Source organism: Carcharodon carcharias (genome assembly GCF_017639515.1).
Source record: "Carcharodon carcharias isolate sCarCar2 chromosome 29 unlocalized genomic scaffold, sCarCar2.pri SUPER_29_unloc_24, whole genome shotgun sequence".
Taxonomy (NCBI): Eukaryota; Metazoa; Chordata; class Chondrichthyes; order Lamniformes; family Lamnidae; genus Carcharodon; species Carcharodon carcharias.
Window position 1 is genome coordinate 98,911 of NW_024470670.1, and position 21,090 is coordinate 120,000.

At 43.8% G+C, this 21,090-nt stretch overlaps 1 protein-coding gene across 1 annotated transcript; it reads left to right on the forward strand.

Moving 5' to 3' along the window:
* Positions 1 to 947: 947 nt before the first annotated feature.
* Positions 948 to 19,554, forward strand: LOC121274068 (sialic acid-binding Ig-like lectin 10). The gene is made up of 9 exons (XM_041181206.1): positions 948 to 1,179; positions 1,349 to 1,430; positions 4,389 to 4,754; positions 7,154 to 7,441; positions 7,999 to 8,280; positions 15,926 to 16,207; positions 17,024 to 17,120; positions 17,993 to 18,074; positions 19,101 to 19,554. The coding sequence occupies exons 2-9, from the start codon at positions 1,391 to 1,393 to the stop codon at positions 19,131 to 19,133; spliced, it is 1,470 nt and encodes a 489-aa protein (XP_041037140.1). The 5' UTR covers positions 948 to 1,179; positions 1,349 to 1,390; the 3' UTR covers positions 19,134 to 19,554.
* Positions 19,555 to 21,090: the final 1,536 nt, after the last annotated feature.

Sequence of the window (21,090 nt, forward strand, 5' to 3'; positions counted from 1 at the left end):
AATTTCTTTAGTAAGTTCAAGAAAAAACACATTTTTTGGATTCTTCTAACTAGGTGCAAGATTTTACCCCCAGTCATGAATGGTTTATTCAACAATTGCAAATGAACACTTTACTGTTCACCTCAAATTCACCCAATTAACATCTCAAAACTACTAAACATCAAAGCACACAGACCAGCCCAGCTGGCTTTAATCCAATTAAGACACACCCAGACACACACCTTTACATGGACCACCACTAGAATTCTATTTTAACTAATAATTTCCAAGCACATTTTACACACAAATATCTCTTCATGACATTGGATTTCCAAAAGGCATTCGATAAGGTGCCACATCAAAGGATACTGCACAGGGTGAAATTGGATGGTGTTGGGGGGATATATTAATATGGATAGAGGACTGGCTAACTGACAGTAAACAGAGAGCCAGGATAAACGGGTGATTTTCAGCTTGGTAAACTGTAACTAGTGGAGAGCCACAGGGATCAGTGCTGAGGCCTCAACTATTCACAATCTACATTAGTGACTTGGATGAAGAGACTGACTGTACTGTAGACAGATTTTCTGACTGTAAGGTGAAGATAGGTAGGAAATATATAAGCTGGGCAGGAAAGCAAGTTGTGAGGAGGACACAAAGAGGCTGCAGAGGGAGATAAATAGTTTCAGTGAGTGGATAAAAAAATGAGTGGATGGAATATAAGGAATGAAAATGTCAGGGTGTCCAGCTGATCCTACTTGTTCTGTTCTTATATTCTTATACAGACACAGGGTTTGCTGACAGTGCACAGCAAAGTGCTGTTCTCTCACTTTGTTCCAACTTCCTCATTTTGTCTCACAGTGACACATCAGCCTTTTCTAATTAAATACACAGAGGGAGCAGCACAGGATGAGGTCATTCAGCCCAAGCAGAGCGTGTGGGCAGTTCCTCCCCAGGCGAGCAGTCGGACAGGTCCTGGGTAAGTAACGGAACGATTGGAATTCACTTCCAGGACCACCACTGTCCTTTGTTGATGTTGTGACTTTATAAAGACAGATTCCAATGATCGATGTCTTTGAAAGATTTCTACTGATTATTGAGATCTGGGTGTGAGGCTCAGGTCTGTCATACAGAACATCTTTCTAGCTCAAGGGACATGAGCTTGGGACGTCCTGAGGTGGTGAAAGCAGCTATAGAAATGCAAGTCCTTCATTGTTTTACTTTCTGAAAGCCTTGTAACTCTCTGCAGTGCACCTATCATCCCACAGAGAATCAAATTTGTCTGTGAAGATATTGTCTAAAAGCATTTCTGATCTCTCGAGAGCCTTCGGTCAAGAGGTGAAGTCTCATTAACTCCTTTCTCTTTCAGAACTTCACAGTTAGAAGCCGAGGAAATATCTGAGAGTGGACAATGATCGGGAAATCTTACTTCCTCCTGTCACTTCTCCAAGGTAATACCATCGTCAGCTCGGACAGATTTATGGTTAATAGTCTTTGTAAAAGATCATTCTTATTGAGCTCTGATAGGGACCTGATTCAGCAGTGATCCAGTATACAAACTCACAACAAGTCCCATTCACCCATCACCCCTGTGCTCACTGATATACACTGACTCCCTGTCTGACAGTAGAATTGGAGGAGAGCAGAGGTCTTGCAGGGTTGTAGGGGCTGGAGGAGTTTGCAGGGTTAGGCAGGTTTGTAGCAGCTAGAGCAGAATCTTAAAATTCAGGTGCTGTCGGATGTTGGTCAGCGAGCGATGGGGATTGATGGGTTGAGTAGAGAAGCAGGGATAAATACTGGCAGATGAAGCCTATCCTAATGCGAGGTCTCTGATAGAAATGGCCTGAAATTTTTGTTCTTTGCTGCCTGTATTCAAAATTGCCCATGAAGACAATACAGCAGCTCCTCGAAGAGACAGGCTGTTCAGTGTCACACTTCCTGTCCATTCTCACCATGCTAGATACTTCAATAAGGGAGCAAGATAACTGATAGAGAGAAGGAAGGTAAAGCTGGCTGTGTGTAAAACTGTCAAATATTCTGAGTTATCACGAGTGTCTCTGAACTGCTGCAGAGTTTAAATTTCACAGAATCTGAGCACTTTGCAGCTCAGAGAGAGACCATTGACTCACTGCCTGAAAGGGCGGTGGAAGCAGATTCAACAGGAACTTTCAGAAGGGGAACTGGATAAATACTTGAAGGGAAATTTGCAGGGATGTGCGAAAGGTGCTGGAGAGGAATTGGGAAAGAGCCAGCACATGCACGATGGGTCAAATGAGCTCCTCCTGTGTTATATCATTCAACAATCAGACAATTTAAGACCCTTGTCAGCAAATCTTCAGAATACTGCTGAATCACAGATGTTTCAGAAGGACAGGGAACAAGAGGTTTCTGGTATCAGCGTTTCATGTGGGGCCCAGTTCAGTTTGAACAAAAAAAATGACAACAGCGTCTTTGAATGTCATGAACCCACCACAGCGGCACCTCCGACACATGCAGAGCTCAGGTTAGAGGTGCTTTGTTAGTGTGTTTCACAGTGTCTGCTGGAGTAGGGTCAGTGCTGAGCTTGGGGACAAGTCAGTCTACAATGCTGCATCGGAATCAACAATACAACAATATGGGGTTTGGATCAGAAATAATCCCCTAGACAATGAGGATCCAAAGAGATTCTTCAGACAATGAGGATCCAAAGAGATTCCTTTGGCAGTGAGAATCCAAAGAGATTCCTTATTCCAATGGTTGTCTAATTGGGGTCCATGATTTTCTAAGGGGTCCTTGGCAGAATCAAATTATCGAGCAATAATGTGTAAAATACTGGAGAGAATGGGAAAGGTGGGATAAGTGGAAATCTGTTCACTCTGTTTACACTAATGGGAGTTAGTCTCAGTAATGGAGACCATGAAACTATCATTGATTGTCATACACACCCATCTGGTTCACTAATGGCCTTTAGGGAAGGAAATCTGCTGTCTATATCTGGTCTGGCCTACATGTGACTCCAGACTCATAGCAACGTGGTTCCTCTGAAATGTCCGAGCAAACCATCCAGCTCTCACCATACTAGAAACTTCAATAAGGGAGTAAGATAACTGAAAGAGAGAAAGAAGCCAAAGCTGCCCATGTGGATAGATGTCAAATATCCTGAGTTATCATGATTGTGTCTACTCTGCTACAGAGTTTATGTCAAGGGACATTAGGGATGGGCAGCAAATGCTGGCCTTGGCAGCGACGCCCACACCCCATGAATGAATAAATTTTAAAAATCTTATTACTTGGAAGGTGCAAGTGCAGGTTGTTATGATCCTTGAGCAGACCCTCTCAGCACTGACCCTACTCCAGCAGAGACTGTGAAACACACTAACAAAGCACCTCTAGCCTGAGCTCTGCATGTGTCGGAGGTGCCGCTGTGTTGGGTTCATGACTTTCAAAGATGATGCTGTTTATTTGTTCAAACTGAACTGAGCCCCACATGAAATGCTGCTACCAGATACCTCTTGTTTCGTGTCCTTCTGAAATATCCATGACTTCAGCAGGATTCTGAAGAGTTGCTGATGGAGGGACAGACACGCAATTTTTTTTGGTAATTTACAGTTAGGAACATATAATATTTTGTTTCAAGTAGACAAGGTTTGAGATTTAAGTCGCTTGCGAAGAGAATAAAGCCACAAGATTCCATGGCTTTTAAACAAACAAAAATAAACTTTACTGCACCAGGTCAGAAAAATAAAATAATTCACAATATCCACCTTATACTCTCACATTCTGGATAAATATGAGCTCATGTGAATTAACAGGCAAACTGTGGTCTCACAGCTACACTACTCATTAAACGCGACCAAGATAGAGCCCATGGATTTCACAACAACCCACCCGGACATCAGTGAACACTGTTAGTCATCCAATCTCACTGAAACTCTGTTTCTTGCATGAGGGATTCCAGTCTTCAACTTCGAAGATCTTGCCTTGGAATTCTCTCCAAAAGTCGCTTCAACTCGGATGGCCTCAGTGTCGTTCCACCTCACAGGGTTTCCATCTCTTCTCCTGAGGCTCCATTGCCCTGGATTCCCGACTATATACTCAAGCACCACTAGGTTTAGATGAAAGGTTTTGATTGACTGGGTAGAGAGAGAATGTTCCCACTTGTGGGCAGGAGAATAACTAGAGGCCATGAATGAATAATTTGAAAAAAAGCTAAACAGAGTCCTGAGGACCATGAGCCAATGCAGAATGAACTTGTCCACTCCTGTGTCCAGGATTCTCTTCCATCCATTGTGAAATCTTGGGGAGTTACTTGTGTGACCTGTAGATGGTCCACACTGCAGCCACTGTGCCCTAGTGATGGAGGTGGTGGATATCGAGTCTAGTGGATCGAAAAAACATCCAGAGTTAAATATTGATATTTCTCTCCCCAGTTGGACTGTCACAAGAGTGGAAAGGTGACACTCCACGAGAGGTGACAGCACATGAAAGTTCGTGTGTACAGATTCCGTGTCATTACAGTTATCCATCACATTTGGAAAACCAACCACGAGGTGGAGTCTGGTTTAATAATGAGGAATGGGGATCATCGTCTACAGCCTTTCACTCCCAGGATCACAGTCACGAGTTACCACGGTTCCACCATCGGACCCGGCTGTCTGGAGACCTGAAAGATGGCGACTGTTCCCTGATTATAAACAACATCAGACGGGAAGATGCAGGACCTTATTATTTCAGAATAGAATTTGACAACAGAAATAGTTACAGCTACTATCCTGTAACCCAGCTTCACGTTTCTGGTAAGTGCTGTGTTATAATTACTCATCAATTCACATTCAACACTCAGTGGGAAATAACACAAACTGTGACGTTTACATATTAACACAAAACACAGCTTATTATAACACACTGTCTGATTCTCAATAACCTGGTAATAGCTTCCAGCTCAGTCCGAAAGCAACCTCTAATATTCACTTTAATATCAATGATTAAATGTATTGACTGTGTCCATCAATGTTATCAGGTTATCCACTCCCAACGATATCACTAATCCTGTTTAAAAGTCTGACAAATCGACAAAGTAAAGACTTGCATTCCTGTAACCCCCTATTCACCACCTCAGCACGTACCAAATCACTTCACAGACAATGAAGAAATTCTTGAAGTATAGTCACTCTCTAAGGGCAGTGAGTTTGTGCACAGGAAGCTCCCACAGAGAGCAATGGGATCAGTGACTCAGGTCTCTGAGAGAATGATGAGCCAGGGTTCCTTGAGCTGTGGGCTGCTCCATCACCCACACCCCAGTGTTGGCAATTCAAGGGTCTGGGAGTGAAAGTGTATTCAACTCAGTGACACATTCCCCACCAAGTTTGAAAATAGGAAAGTTGCTGCTGATTGTTGTAACCTCTCAGTTCCCATCTCATCCTTGGAAACCTGCTTTCAAAATACAAAAGCAAGTCTCGCATTTCTGTAGCATCTTTCACCACCTCAGGACAATCCTAAACTGATTCACAGCCAATGAAGTGATTCTTGAAGCACACATTCTCCCCACTCTCTGGGTAAAGAAGTTTCTCCTGAATTCCCCATTGGATTTATTAGTGACGATCTTATATTGTCAGCCTCTGGTTTTGTTCATTGTGAGGAGTGGAAACACTCTCTCCATGTCTACTCGATCAAAATCTTTCTTTACTTCAAAGGTCAAATGAAGTCACCCCTCACCCTTCCCTGTTCAAGAGAAAAGAGACCCATCCTCTACATCCTCTCCTGATAGGTAAAGCCTCACATTGCTGAGGTCATTCCTGTGAAGCTTTTTACCACCCTCTCCAGTGTCTGCACATCCTTTTTATAATATGGGGACCAGAACTGCACACGTGACTCCAGGTGCAGTCAGACCGAGGTTCAGGACAAGTTTCACATCACTTCTCTACTTTTCAATTCAATCCCTGGAGAAATAATCTCGAGTGTTTAGTTTGTTTGTTTAATCACCTTGTTAACCTTTGTCCCCACGTTTACTGATTCCTGTATTTCTGCCCCAGATCATGTTGTTCCTCTACCCCAATTAGATTCTTATTTTTGAGGTAATATTCAAGCTCCTCATTCTCCTGAACAAAATGTAATGCCTCAAATTTATTAACGTAGAAAGTCATTTGTCAATGACCTGCCCATTCTGCAAGTTTATTAATATCTTCCTGTAATGTAAAAGCAAAATTCTGCAGATGCTGGAAATCTGTAACTAAAACAAAAATTGCTGGAAAAACTCAGCAGGTCTGACAGCATCTGTGGAGAGGAAGACAGAGTTAATGTTTCAAGTCTGCATGACTCTTCATCAGAATGTATATCTTCCTGTAATTTGTTGCAGTTCTCCTCAGTATTGACCATCCCCCCAATTCAGCCTCATCTGTAAATATCGGGTTCAGTGGATCCACAAACCATCCAGAGTTAAATATTGAGATTTCTCTCCCCAGCTGAACCCTCACAAGAGTGGAAAGGTGACACTCCTTGAGAGGTGACAGTGCAGGAAAGTTCGTGTGTACAGATTCCATGTCATTACAGTTATCCATCGTGTCTGGAAAACCAACCACGAGGTGGAGTCTGGTTTAATAACGAGAAACAGATTCCCTGGGCTCTCATTGCCTTTCACTCCAAGGATCACAGTCACGAATTACCACGGTTCCACCATCGGAGCCGGCTGTCTGGAGACCTGAAAGATGGCGACTGTTCCCTGATTATAAACAACATCAGACGGGAAGATGCAGGACCTTATTTTTTCAGGATAGAATTTGACAATGGTCCGAGCCATAACTATTACCCTGTAACCCCGATTCACGTTTCTGGTAAGTGCTGTGTTATAATTACTCAACAATTCACGTTCAACACTCAATGGGAAATAACACAAACTGTGACGTTTACATATTAACACAAAACACAGCTTATTATAACACACTGTCTGATTCTCAATAACCTGGTGATAGCTTCCAGATCAGTCCTAAAGCAACCTTTAATACTCACTTTAACATCAATGATTAAATGTATTCCACTCTCTAATCGTGTCTAACAGTCTATCAGGATCGTTAAAACAATTCAGTTCTGATATCATCCTTGTAAAAGTGCTTTCTCTTGTGGGACTGTGGTTTCTATTTGAACTAATGCTTCACGTTATAGTTCTCTAAAAGGATCCATTCTCTGTTAGATTTCACAGATAAACCCACGATATTCACTGCTGAAATTATTGTAGGAAAGCTTGTGGATGTAAGCTGCACCTTCAACACAACGTGCAATGGAACAGCAGCACCTGTCTTAACCTGGGACACTCCCACTGACGTACGTGGATCAGTCTCAAACACTGTAACTCAGCATGGTGTCACTCTGACCTATACTTCTGTTCTGACCCTGATCCCATCACTCAAACACCACGGACACACTCTCAGCTGCAGAGTGAGATATCCATCTGTTTCATCGGAGCGGACCTTCGTACTATCTGTGCAAGGTAAGAACGGACACTCTTCATTCTACATTAGCTAGAATGCTCTACATAGTGCACTTCAAGATCCCACAAATGCATTGTGTTCAACAACAAATCAATAGTCTTACACTGCAGCAGTCCCTGAATACTGACTCTCCAACTCTGCAGCACTCCCTCAGTACTGACCCTATGTCAGTGCAGCACTCCCTCTGTACTGACCCTTCGACAGTGCAGCACCCCCTCAGTACTGAATCATCAACAGTACAGCATCACCTCAGTACTGACCCTCTGAGAGTGCAGCACCCCCTCAGTTCTGCCCCTCCGACAGTGCAGCACCCCCTCTGTACTGACCATCTGACAGTGCAGCACTCCCTCAGTACTGACCCACTAACAGTGCAGCACTCCCTCAGTACTGACCCTCTGACAGTGCTGCACTCCCTCAGTACTGAACTGAAGTCTCTGCCTGGATTATTGGCTTTGTGGTGAAAGAACCTGCATTGATATCACACCTTTCACATTCTCAGTGTCTTTCAAAGTGCTTCACAGTCAGTGTAAGTTAATTGATGTTTATTTGTTTTTAGATGCACCACAGAATCTCTCAATTAATTCTCTTGATGTGATTAATGCTTCATCGATCAATATAATTGAGGGGAATTCAGCAGTGATAATCTGCTCTGTCGAGAGCTTCCCAGCTTCTAACCTGACGTGGCGACATCTTAATGTCCCAATGAACAGAACAAGTTCCAACAATGAGCTGTGGTTGGTGATTCCTCATGTTACGTCCAGGGATACTGGAGACTATCAGTGTGCGGCAGAGAATGAACATGGAGCAGTGGAGGGGTTCATAACCATCACTGTGGAATGTGAGTGTACACAAACTACAGCATTTCACACACACACTCACACACACACAAATACACACACACTCACACACACACTCACACACACAAACACACAAACACACACATACACACACATGCACAGACAGACACACATGCACACAAACACAAACACACGTGCGTGCTTGCGCACACACAGATCCTTGTTGTGCAAAAACATGCACACACACAAGCCAACACACACATACAGACACAAAAACGTATGGGTTCCCTCTCCTCTCTCAGTGCTACACTGGAGTCTCGATATCAGCTCCGATTCTGTGTTGAAGGAAGGTAAACTCCAGATCATCAAGACACTGAACTGGATGGAGCAACATCCTGAACAGTGAATTGTATATTTACCCCTCAGTGCTCCATCGATCAAATACAATTCATTGCCTTTGAAGCCTTTGGCGACATCCTGAGGATCTGAAAGGGAGTTTCCTGCATTCTAGATGGATACCTCCACTGGTGGGAGAATGTAACTGCAGTGTGACAGTTTACATAGGCAGTGCCCATTGTAAATGTGAAATAAGTTGTTATCCTGAGGGAAGGTACCTGGAAATGCATTCAGACATCAGATACAGAGACATGATGCATGGAGTCTTGCTGTGCACTGTGCTTGCTTACATTAAACTCTTTATATGTTTTTAGATGCACCACAGAATCTCTCAATTACTTCTCTTGATATGATTAATGCTTCAACGATCAATATAATTGAGGGGAATTCTGCAGTGATAATCTGCTCTGCCGAGAGCTTCCCAGCTTCTAACCTGACGTGGCGACATCTTAATGTCCCAATGAACAGAACAAGTTCCAACAATGAGCTGTGTTTGGTGATTCCTCACGTTACATCCAGGGACACTGGAGACTATCAGTGTGTGGCAGAGAATGAACATGGAGCAGTGGAGGAGTTCATAACCATCACTGTGGAATGTGAGTTAATGCAAACTTCAACATCACTCACACACACACACACACACACACACACAGACTCACACACACAGACACACAAACACACACACACAAACACTTGTGTAGACACACGTGTACAACAACAAGCATTCATGTGCAATCCCACATGTGCACAGGTGTGTACGCCTGTATGCTCACACACAGAAGGAAACATACACAGAACCACACGTGTGCTTGCTCACACACACACAGACATGTGTGAGTTGTCTGTTCTCCCTGTCCTGCACTGGAGTGTTGATCCAGATACTGCTCTGAAACACTGACGACATCAGCTGAACAAGACCCTGTATTGGATGAGCAGCCCCCTGCACAGAGAATTGTAGGTTTATCACTCAATACCCCATTATTCTAAAGCAATTCCTCAACTGTCAAATCCCTGTGAACATCCGGATCATGAGAAAGGCATTTTCTTTTCTTCTAGCCCAACAGTGTCTCCTCTGGTAGAAGGCTGTAATTACAACGTGACAGTTTACATATCCACATGCAGCAAGAGCTGAACAATACTCAGCTTGGGTTGAGAAATGACAAGTAACGTTCACACCACACAAGCACCAGGCTGTGAACATCTCCGACAAGAAAGAATCTAACCATTTCCCCTTGATATTCAATCACTTTACCATCGCTGAATCCCCCACGATCAACATCCTGGGGGATGTTGACCAAAAAACTAACTGGACAGGCCATAAATACTGTGCTTACAGGAGCAGGTCAGAGGCTGGGAATCCTCTGGAGGTGAAAAACTTACCACCACCTCCTCAAGGGCAATTAAGGATGGATAATAAATGCAGGACTAGATAGATACAGCCACTTCCCATGAATGTACAAAAAGAAAAATGCTGGCAGTGACCATTATAAAAGTTGACATAGGAACTTAAAACAGGAAAGAACTCTTGAAATGCACATAGACACCAAACAGAGAGAGATGTTTCATGGAGTCTTGCTGTGCACTGTGCTTGCTCACAATGAAACCTTTATTTGTATTTAGATGCACCACGGAACCTATCAATTACTTCTCTTGATATGATTAACGCTTCATCGATCAATATAATTGAGGGGAATTCTGCAGTGATAATCTGCTCTGTCAAGAGCTTCCCAGCTTCTAACCTGACGTGGCGACACCTTAATGTCCCAATGAACAGAACAAGTTCCAACAATGAGCTGTGGTTGGTGATTCCTCATGTTACATCCAGGGACACTGGAGACTATCAGTGTGTGGCAGAGAATGAACATGGAGCAGTGGAGGGGTTCATAACCATCACTGTGGAACGTGAGTTACTGCAAACTTCAACATCACTCACACACACACACACACACACACACACACACACACACTCACACACACACACAGACACCTGTAGGCACACACATGCATAATTATACACACACAGTCATACACGTACAAACACATACACAGGAAAATACACACCCATCTCAAACACACACACACATTCATGCTCACACATATAAACACACATGCACATACTCTCACTCAAGGACAGATGTAGACACACAGACACACGCGCAAGTGCATACACAGACACACATGTGCATACACACACAAACACACTCACTTGTGCAGAAACACAAACACACACATACACACGCGTGAGTTCCCTCTCCTCTCTCAGGGCTGCACTGGAGTCTCAGTATGAGTTCCGATTCTGTGTTGAAGGAAGGTAAACTCCAGACAAACAAGACCCTGAATTGGATGAGCAACCTCCTGAACAGAGAATTGTAGATTTACGCCTCAGTGCTCCATCGATCAAATAGAAATCATTGCCTGTCAAGCCCTTTGCAAAATCCTGAGGATGTTAAGCCAGCTTCTTTCATTCTAGATGGACAACACCTCTACTGGTGGGAGAATGCAATTGCAGTGTGACAGTTTACATATGCAGTGTCAATTATAAATGTGCCATAAGACCTTATCCTGAGGGAAGTTACCTGGAAATACATTCAGACATCAGATACAGAGAGATGATACATGGAGTCTTGTGCACTATGTTGCTCACGTTAAAATCTTTCTATATATTTAGATGCACCACGGAATCTCTCAATTAATTCTCTTGATATGATTAATGCTTCATCGATCAATATGATTGGGGGGAATTCTGCAGTGATAATCTGCTCTGCCGAGAGCTTCCCAGCTTCTAACCTGACGTGGCGACATCTTAATGTCCCAATGAACAGAACAAGTTCCAACAATGAGCTGTGGTTGGTGATTCCTCACGTTACATCCAGGGACACTGGAGACTATCAGTGTGTGGCAGAGAATGAACATGGAGCAGTGGAGGGGTTCATAACCATCACTGTGGAACGTGAGTTACTGCAAACTTCAACATCACACACACACGCACACACACACACACACACTCATGTGTAGACACATACATGCACATTTATAAACACAGTCATACACGTGCAAAAACATACACAGAAACACACATACACTCAACTCACACACACACACTCACACATGCACACATATAGACATACACATGCACTCACGTTCACTCATGCACAGACGTATACACAAAGACACACAAACATATGCAAAACACATACACACACGCACACACAGACACATGCGTGCATACACACACAAGCACACTCACATGTGCAGAAACACAAACTCACACCCATACACACGTGTGAGTTCCCTGTCCTCTCTCAGTGCTGCACTCGAGTCTCGGTATCAGCTCCGATTCTGTGTTGAAGGAAGGAAAACTCCAGATCAATAAGACCCTGAATTGGATGAGCAAACTCCTGAACAGAAAATTGTAGATTTACCCCTCAGTGCTCCATCAATCAAGTACAATTCATTGCCCGTAAATCACTTGGCAAAATCCTGAGGCTGTGAAAGGAAGTTCCTTTCATTCTAGGTGGACAGCGCCTCTACTGGTGGGAGAATGTAACTGTAGTTTGACTGTTTACATAGGCAGTGCCCATTATAAATTTGACAGTGGAAGTTATATGGAGGGAAGGTACCTGGAAATGCATACAGAAATCAGATACAGAGAGATGATGCATGGAGTCTAGCTGTAAACTGTGCTTGCTCACATTAAACACTTGATTTGTTTTTAGATGCACCACAGGATCTGTCATTTACTTCGCTTCATATGATTAACGCTTCATCGATCAATATAATTGAGGGGAATTCTGCAGTGATAATCTGCTCTGTCAAGAGTTCCCCAGCTTCTAACCTGACGTGGCGACATCTTAATGTCCCAATGAACAGAACAAGTTCCAATAATAAGCTGTGGTTGGTGATTCCTCACGTTACATCCAGGGACACTGGAGACTATCAGTGTGTGGCAGAGAATGAACATGGAGCAGTGGAGAGGTTCATAACCATCACTGTGGAATGTGAGTTAACACAAACTTCAACATTACTCTCACACACGCACACACACACCCACACATACACACACACGTGCACACAAACAAGCATTCATGTGCAATCCCACATGTGCACAGGTGTGTACGCCTGCATGCTCACACACAGAAGGAAACATGAAGAATCACACGTGTGCTTGCTCACACACACACAGACATGTGTGAGTTGTCTGTTCTCCCTGTGCTGCACTGGAGTGTTGTTCCAGATTCTGCTCGGATACAATGATGACATCAGCTGAACAAGACCCTGTATTGGATGAGCAGCCGCCTGCACAGAGAATTGTAGGTTTATCACTCAATAGCCCATTATTCTAAAGCAATTCCTCCGCTGTCAAATCCCTGTAAACATCCTGATGATGTGAAAGACATTTTCTTTTCTTCTAGCCTGACAGTGTCTCCTCTGGTAGAAGGCTGTAATTACAGCGTGACAGTTTACATATCCACGTGCAGCAAGAGCTGAACAACACTCAGCTTGGGCTGAGAAATGACAATTAATGCATCACCAGTACCAGGCAGTGATCATGTCCAACAAGAGTGAATCTAACCATCTCCCCTTGATGTTCAGTGAGTTTACCATCATTGAATCCCCCATGATCAACATCCTGGGGGATATTAACCAAACACCTAACTGGACCGGCCATAAATACTGTGGCTACAGGAGCAGGTCAGAGGCTGGGAATTCTGTGGGGGTGAAAAACTCACCACCACCTCCTCAAAGGCAATTAGGGATGGGTAATAAATGCTGGTCTAGATAGATACAGCCACTTCCCATGAATGTACAAAAAGAAAAACGCCGGCAGTGACCATTATAAAAGTTGACATAGGAACTTAAAACAGGAAAGAAACCTTTAAATGCACATAGACACCAAATAGAGAGCGATGAAGCATTGAGTCTTGCTGTGCACTGTGTATGCTCACAATGAAACCTTTTTTTGTATTTAGATGCACCACAGAATCTCACAATTACTTCTCTTGATATTATTAATGCTTCATGGATCAATATAATTGAGGGGAATTCTGCAGTGATAATCTGCTCTGTCGAGAGCTTCCCAGCTTCTAACCTGACGTGGCGACATCTTAATGTCCCAATGAACAGAACAAGTTCCAACAATGAGCTGTGGTTGGTAATTCCTCACGTTACATCCAGGGACACTGGAGACTATCAATGTGTGGCAGAGAATGAACATGGAGCAGTGGAGGGGTTCATAACCATCACTGTGGAACATGAGTTACTGCAAACTTCAACATCACTCACACACACACACACACACACACACACACACACACACACACACATGTAGGCACACAAATGCACACTTATACACACACAGTCATACACGTGCAAACACATACAGAGGAATATAAAGACGTAACTCACACACACACACACACATTCATGACCACACATAGACACACACATGCACATTCACTCACTCATGGACAGACGTAGATACACAGACACACACGCATGTGCACACGCAGATACATGTGTGCATACACACACAAGCACACTCACTTGTGCACAAACACAAACACACACACACTCACACACATACACAAATGTGAGTTCCCCCTCCTCTCTCAGGGTGCACTCGAGTCTCGGTATCAGCTCCGATTCTGTGTTGAAGGAAGGTAAACTCCAGATCAACAAGATCCTGAGTTGGATGAGAAACCTCCTGAACAGAGAATTGTAGATTTACGCCTCGGTGCTCCATCGATCAAATAGAAATCATTGCCTGTCAAGCCCTTGGCGAAATCCTGAGGATGTGAAAGCAAGATTTTTTCATTCTAGATGGACAACACCTCTACTGGTGGGAGAATGCAACTGCAGTGTGACAGTTTACATAGACAGTGTCCATTATAAAAGTGGCATAAGACCTTATCTTGAGGGAGGTTACCTGAAAATGCATTCAGACATCAGATACAGAGAGATGATGCATTGAGTCTTGCTGTGCACTATGTTTGCTCACATTAAAATCTTTATATGTTTTTAGATGCACCACGGAATCTCTCACTCACTTCTCGTGATATGATTAACGGTTCATCGATCAATATAATTGAGGGGAATTATGCAGTGATAATCTGCTCTGTCGAGAGCTTCCCAGCTTCTAAACTGACGTGGCAACATCTTAATGTCCCAATGAACAGAACAAGTTCCAACAATGAGCTGTGGTTGGTGATTCCTCACGTTACATCCAGGGACACTGGAGACTATCAGTGTGTGGCAGAGAATGAACATGGAGCAGTGGAGGGTTCATAACCATCACTGTGGAATGTGAGTGTACACAGATTTCAACATCACTCACACAAACATAAACACACAACATGTGCACACAACACGCGCGCACACACATACACGTGCCCACAAACAAGCATTCCTGTACAACCCCACATGTGCACACCTGCATGCTCACACACAGAAGCATACATACACAGATTCACACTGCTGCTTGCTTGCTCACACACAGACATCTGTGATAAAAGTGATAATAATTCTTCTGACATGTGGAACGTGAGTTAATGCAAACTTCAACATCACTCACACACACAAACTCACACACACACACAAACACACTCATGTGTAGACACATACACGCACACTTACACACACAGTGGTACACGTTCAAACACATACACAGAAATAAACACACACTCAACTCACACACATACTCACATGTGCACACACATAGACATACACATGCACACACACTCACTCATGCACAGATGTATACAAACAGGCACAGGCACACATGCGCAAACACACACACACACACACACACAAACATACTCACTTGTGCAGAAACACAAACACACAAACACATGCACATGTGTGAGTTCCCTGTCCTCTCTCAGTGCTGCACTCGAGTCTCGGTATCAGCTTCGATACTGTGTTGGAGGAAGTTAAACTCCAGATCAGCAAGACCCTGAATAGGATGAACAACCTCCTGCACAGAGACTTGTAGATTTACCCCTCAGAGCTCCATCGATCAAATACAATCATTGCCCGTCAAGCCCTTGGGGACATCCTGAGGATGTGAAAGGAAGTTCCTTTCATTCTAGGTGGACAGCACCTCTACTGGTGGGAGAATGTAACTGCAGTTTGACTGTTTACATAGGCAGTGCCCATTATAAATTTGACAGCGGAAGTTATATGGAGGGAAGGTACCTGGAAATGCATACAGAAATCAGATACAGAGAGATGATGCATGGAGTCTTGCTGTAAACTGTGCTTGCTCACATTAAACACTTGATTTGTTCTTAGATGCTCCACAGAATCTCTCATTTACTTCGCTTGATATGATTAATGCTTCATCGATCAATATAATTGAGGGGAATTCTACAGTGATAATCTGCTCTGTCGAGAGCTTCCCAGCTTCTAACCTGACGTGGCAACATCTTAATGTCCCAATGAACAGAACAATTTCCAACAATAAGCTGTGGTTGGTGATTCCTCACATTACATCCAGGGACACTGGAGACTATCAGTGTGTGGCAGAGAATGAACATGGAGCAGTGGAGGGGTTCATAACCATCACTGTGGAACGTGAGTGTGGAGATACATTTGTTTGTTTGTTGTCACCGTGGTCTCCGTGGAACCATTGGGATCGTGTTGTTTTTAATCCAGTTTTCTTCAATCCTCGCTCAGTCCACGTTATCCACACATCCAATCTTTCCTCTCCCTTTCTGTTTTTGCTCTCAGTTTCTCCTTCAATGGTTGTCAGGACAAGGCTGTCAGGTCTTCGTTTCCAATCTCCGTACTTGACGACCTTTCTCTCTCTAACTGTCCTGAACAACCCTTTTAATCGCTGAACTTCTCATTCTTTAATTGATAAATATTATATATAAATGTTACATGGATTACTTTGAAATGCAACACTTGTATTCATAAATTGCTTAGAAATTACTATACATTCAACAGCCAATGAAGCATTATCGAAGTGAGCTCACTGTTGTAATGTAGGAAACACAGGTACTGATTTGTGCACAGCAAGATCCCGCAGACCACCGTGTGATAATGACCTGATAGTCGATTATTTCAGTGAGGTTGGTTGTTACATGTGTAGAGACTACATACCCTTTAGGGAGGGAAGCATGTCTCGATGTGGATGTGACTCCAGTCTCAGCCACCAACATGGTTAACTCTTACCTGCCCTCTGAACTGGTCTCCCAGTTTGGGTCAAACCAGTGGTTCAGGAGGAAGACACGCCACCACCATCTCAAGGGGAAACTAGGGATGGAAAATAAATGTCAGCATTGCCCGAGAATGAGTATTTAAACATTGAGTGAGTTATTGCTTCTCGAGATACATCGCAGCATCATTCTAAACCTGTAGTGCAGTAATTAATGGCTGTTTTTACAGGTAGAGACTCAAGTAAATGGACAGTAGGATTGCTCACGGCTGGGATCATGTTGAGTGTTTTCCTGGCTGGAATCTTAATCTTCATCTGCGTGAGAAAGTAAGTGTGAAGATTTAACTTGATTTTAATATAAACACTTGCTTCAATGTTCTTTTCTTAAGTCGGTGATTCTTTCCCTTGGGATCAGCACCAGGTCCCTCTCCGTAAGTGATCCCTGTGTCCACTGTGATCCGGAGAGAACCTTTCATTGTCCTGTATCCAGGTAAACGATCACGAGACCCAGAGATTCCTCACTCTGCACGATTACTCCTGGATAAATATTTGCTTCAATGTTCTTTCCTGAAGTCGGTGATTGTTTCCCTTGTGTTAAGTGCCAGATGTCTCTCCGTAACTGGTCTTTTTGTCCCTTATGATCCAGAGAGTGTTTTTCATTGCCCGTTATCCAGATGAATAATAATCAGTTGCTGTGATCTGGAAGGTGCTGCCTGAAAGGGGGGTGGAAGCAGATTTAATAAGAAGTTTCAAAAGGGTAAATGGATAAATATTTGAAGGGGGAACATTTGAAGGGCTACGGGGGGAAGAGCAGGTGTGGAGGGGGGTCAAAGATATGGCGTGTTATTATAATGATATTATACTTTAGGCTTATTTATTGTACAAGACACAAAGCACAAATCGCTCGCAGGGATTGGGTGAGAATGTTATGGGCTCGTTAATCAAGATTCGGCACGAGAACAGTTATACATACGGATAAAACTTGGAGGCATCAGAGCTGTGAATGTGTGTTCTGCTCAAAGCAAAAGTCAAACTAAGTTTGGATCACATGACACACTTCCATTATAGTGATGTCACGCTGATACCCCTTATTGCAACTAGAGACAATCCAGTCGTTGGTGTAAGGTTACAGTGGGCTCTGTGTGCTGCACTGACTCTCTGCTATATGATAACCACAGTGTGATATTGTGTTATTGCAGGAGAAAGACAGCGATGGAGGAGAGAGGTTCAGGGACCAATTACATTGCATTGACCCCCAGGTCACTCTCTGTAAAGCACCAGGTACAGGAGCTGTTTACACTCACTCCAAAGCTTCAACCTCAGTGTGTAGACAACACGTATACCAGATTCTCAGCCGCATTACACACAGATATCTCCCTGTGAAGTCAGCAATGGCTCAGTGGTCAGCACTGTCTCTCGCTCCCTGCCTCTGTCTCCCTCCATCACTTGCTGTTTGACCAGAAACCTGAACACAATAATGACAAGGCACCTGATGTCAGTAGTGAGGGAGTGCTGCACTGTCAGAAAGTCAGTACTGAGGGAGTGCTGCATTATCGGAGGGTCAGTACTGAGGGAGTGCTGCAGTGTCGGAAGGTCAGTACTGAGGGAGTGCTGCAATGTCAGAGTGTCAGTACTGAGGGAGTGCTGCACTGTCGGAGGGTCATTACTGAGGGAGTGCTGCACTGTCAGAGGGTCAGTACTGAGGGGGTGCTGCACTTTTGGAGGGTCAGTAGTGAGGGAGTGCTGCACTGTCGGAGGGTCAGTACTGAGGGAGTGCTGCACTGGCAGAGGGTCAGTACTGAGGGAGTGCTGCACCGTCAGATGGTCAGTACTGATGGTGTGCTGGAGGTTCGGAATATCAGTACTGAGGGAGTGCTGCACTGTCAGAGGGTCAGTACTGAGGGAGTGCTGGACTGTCGGAGGGTCAGCATTGAGGGGGTGCTGCACTGTCAGTGGGTCAGTACTGAGGGATTGCTGGACTGTCGCAAGGTCAGTAATCAGGGAGTGCTGCACTGTCAGAGTGTCAGTACTGAGGGAGTGCTGCACTGTCGGAGGGTCAGTAGTGAGGGAGTGCTGCACTGTCAGAGGGTCAGTACTGAGGGAGTGCTGGACTGTTGGAGAGCGATAGATTAAATTATAAATTGAGAGAGGAAGCGAGAGAGCGAGAGAGAAAGAGAGACAAAGAGAGTGAAAGAAAGGCTTAAACCCACTGAGACATGACTGACACTAATGAGGCTGCACATTAATTTAACCCTATCAGTGCCAGTAAATGATGTGATGATGTCTTCTGTTTCCATTTCTCTGTAGGGTAAACAGAACGTGCTGATTACTGAGCCCTGAGACACAACCAGAGACACAACTAGCGAGAGGGAGACCCCAGCAACCTGGGATCTCTCTGAAGGTCCAGTGGGAGGTGATGCTGTACATGGGAACCCCTACAAACCAGACGAGCTTCTCTACGCCAACATCAACTTTTCAAAGCTGCCCAGCGGTGACAGGACTGTGCACAGGAGCGAGGAAGCAGAATATGCACAGATCAGGTTCCAGAAAAACTGAGTGTGAAACAGGGAGCAGGGCTGTGGGGTGTGTGCAGCCAACATGGCCAAATAGTAATGAACAGAAATATGATGTTGCTCAACTTTTTTGATTGGTTCTGAGTGAGCTTTCTGAATGCTGTACCTTACTCCATGCTGTAAAAGATTGTGAGAAGCTTATGAATTATGCATAATTTTACATCTGTTAATACAAGGTGAGGTGAGAGTGACTGCCCTCAGCATTAAGGCATCATTTGACCGAGTGTGGCATCTAGGATCCCGAGCAAAACTGGAGTCAATGGGAATCAGGGGTGGTACAAAAGTATAATAATTTGCATAATATTTTCCTGGTTTGTTGCAAACTAGGTTTCTGGGTGTGAGTGTAGATGGGTCTGTCTGTGTGGTTTAATTTTATCTGGAGTCAGGTAGACTGCAAGCTTGACATTATCAAAAGAAGCTAGATGTAGAAATGTACTTGAAATGCTAATGAGTGAACATGAAGGCTGCCTTAGTATGTAAGGTGTGAAGGGGTTGTTTAGATTTCAAAGGGATGTTGGTCTGTTTAGGACAAGCCCAATAAGCAAAGCTAAGGAGTTTTTTTTTTTAATTTTACCCAAACGTCATTGACAATATTGGCAACATGAAAGTTTATATTATGGGAAAGGTACAGTTCCAAAGAATTTACACATCAAAGAGAGAGAAACATTTATAAAGGAGAATGAAAGGCTATGTTGGGGGCCATGTAAGATCTAACAGGAGTGTGTGAAACAGGCTTGAAGAAGTCTCCAGGCATTTCTGCATAAGACTGTTATGTTCAGTAAATAAAGTTGGAGAAATCCGTTTAGAATTCCACTGTCAAGTGTGTGCTGTGTTAACTCGCTGGTTTTGTTTTTAAGCTAAAATCTTATTTTGGACTGTTGCCTTAAACAGGCTCTGTAACTGGGAGTCAGGTTAATTAGGAATTTTAGAATTTATTTTAGCTGCAACTAACTGTGGTATTATGTCTGTGCTTGAAATCTTTTATTTTGTTAATAAATATCTTAATCGAATTTTTAAAATCTCTAAAGGTTGTGGTCAACTCATTACTCCTGAATTCAGTGCACGCATCTTGTAATAAATACAAATTGCAAAACTATTGTGATAGCGTGACCAATTTTCCCTTGTGGATTTGGAGCACCAAGAACACATCATCTGCCATGTCATGTCACAGGGAAAACTCTCCACTCGTTGGATTCATACCAAGTACAAAGGAAGGTGGTTGTGGTTGTTGGAGGTCAGTCATCTCAGTTCCAGGACATCACTGCAGGAGTTGCTCAGTGTAGTGTCCTAGGCCCAACCATCTTCAGCTGTTTCATCAATGACATTCATTCTATCAGATGGTCAGAATTATGGATGTTCGCTGATGATTGCACAACGTTCAACATCATTCATGACTCATCAGATACTGAAGCAGTCCATGTCCAAATGCAGCAAGACCTGGACAATATCCAGGCTTGGCCTGACAAGTGGCAAGTAACATTCATGCCACACAAGTGCCAGGCACTGACCATCTCCAACCAGAGAGAATATATCCATCTCCCCTTAACGTCCAATGGCATCACCATTGCTGAATCCCCCACTATCAACACTCTGCGAATTAACATTGACCAGAAACTGAACTGGTCTAGCCATATAAACACTGTGACTACAAGAGCAGGCCAGAGGCTGGGAATCCTGTGGTGAGTAACTCACCTCCTGACTCCCCAAAGCCTGTCCACCAACCT

Excerpts from the sequence above, each read along its gene's own strand:
- LOC121274068 (XM_041181206.1), top strand. The coding sequence starts at position 1,391 with ATGATCGGGAAATCTTACTTCCTCCTGTCACTTCTCCAAG. Across the intron at positions 4,755-7,153 it reads AACCCAGCTTCACGTTTCTG|ATAAACCCACGATATTCACT; the intron begins GTAAGTGCTGTG and ends TAGATTTCACAG. Across the intron at positions 7,442-7,998 it reads CTTCGTACTATCTGTGCAAG|ATGCACCACAGAATCTCTCA; the intron begins GTAAGAACGGAC and ends ATTTGTTTTTAG.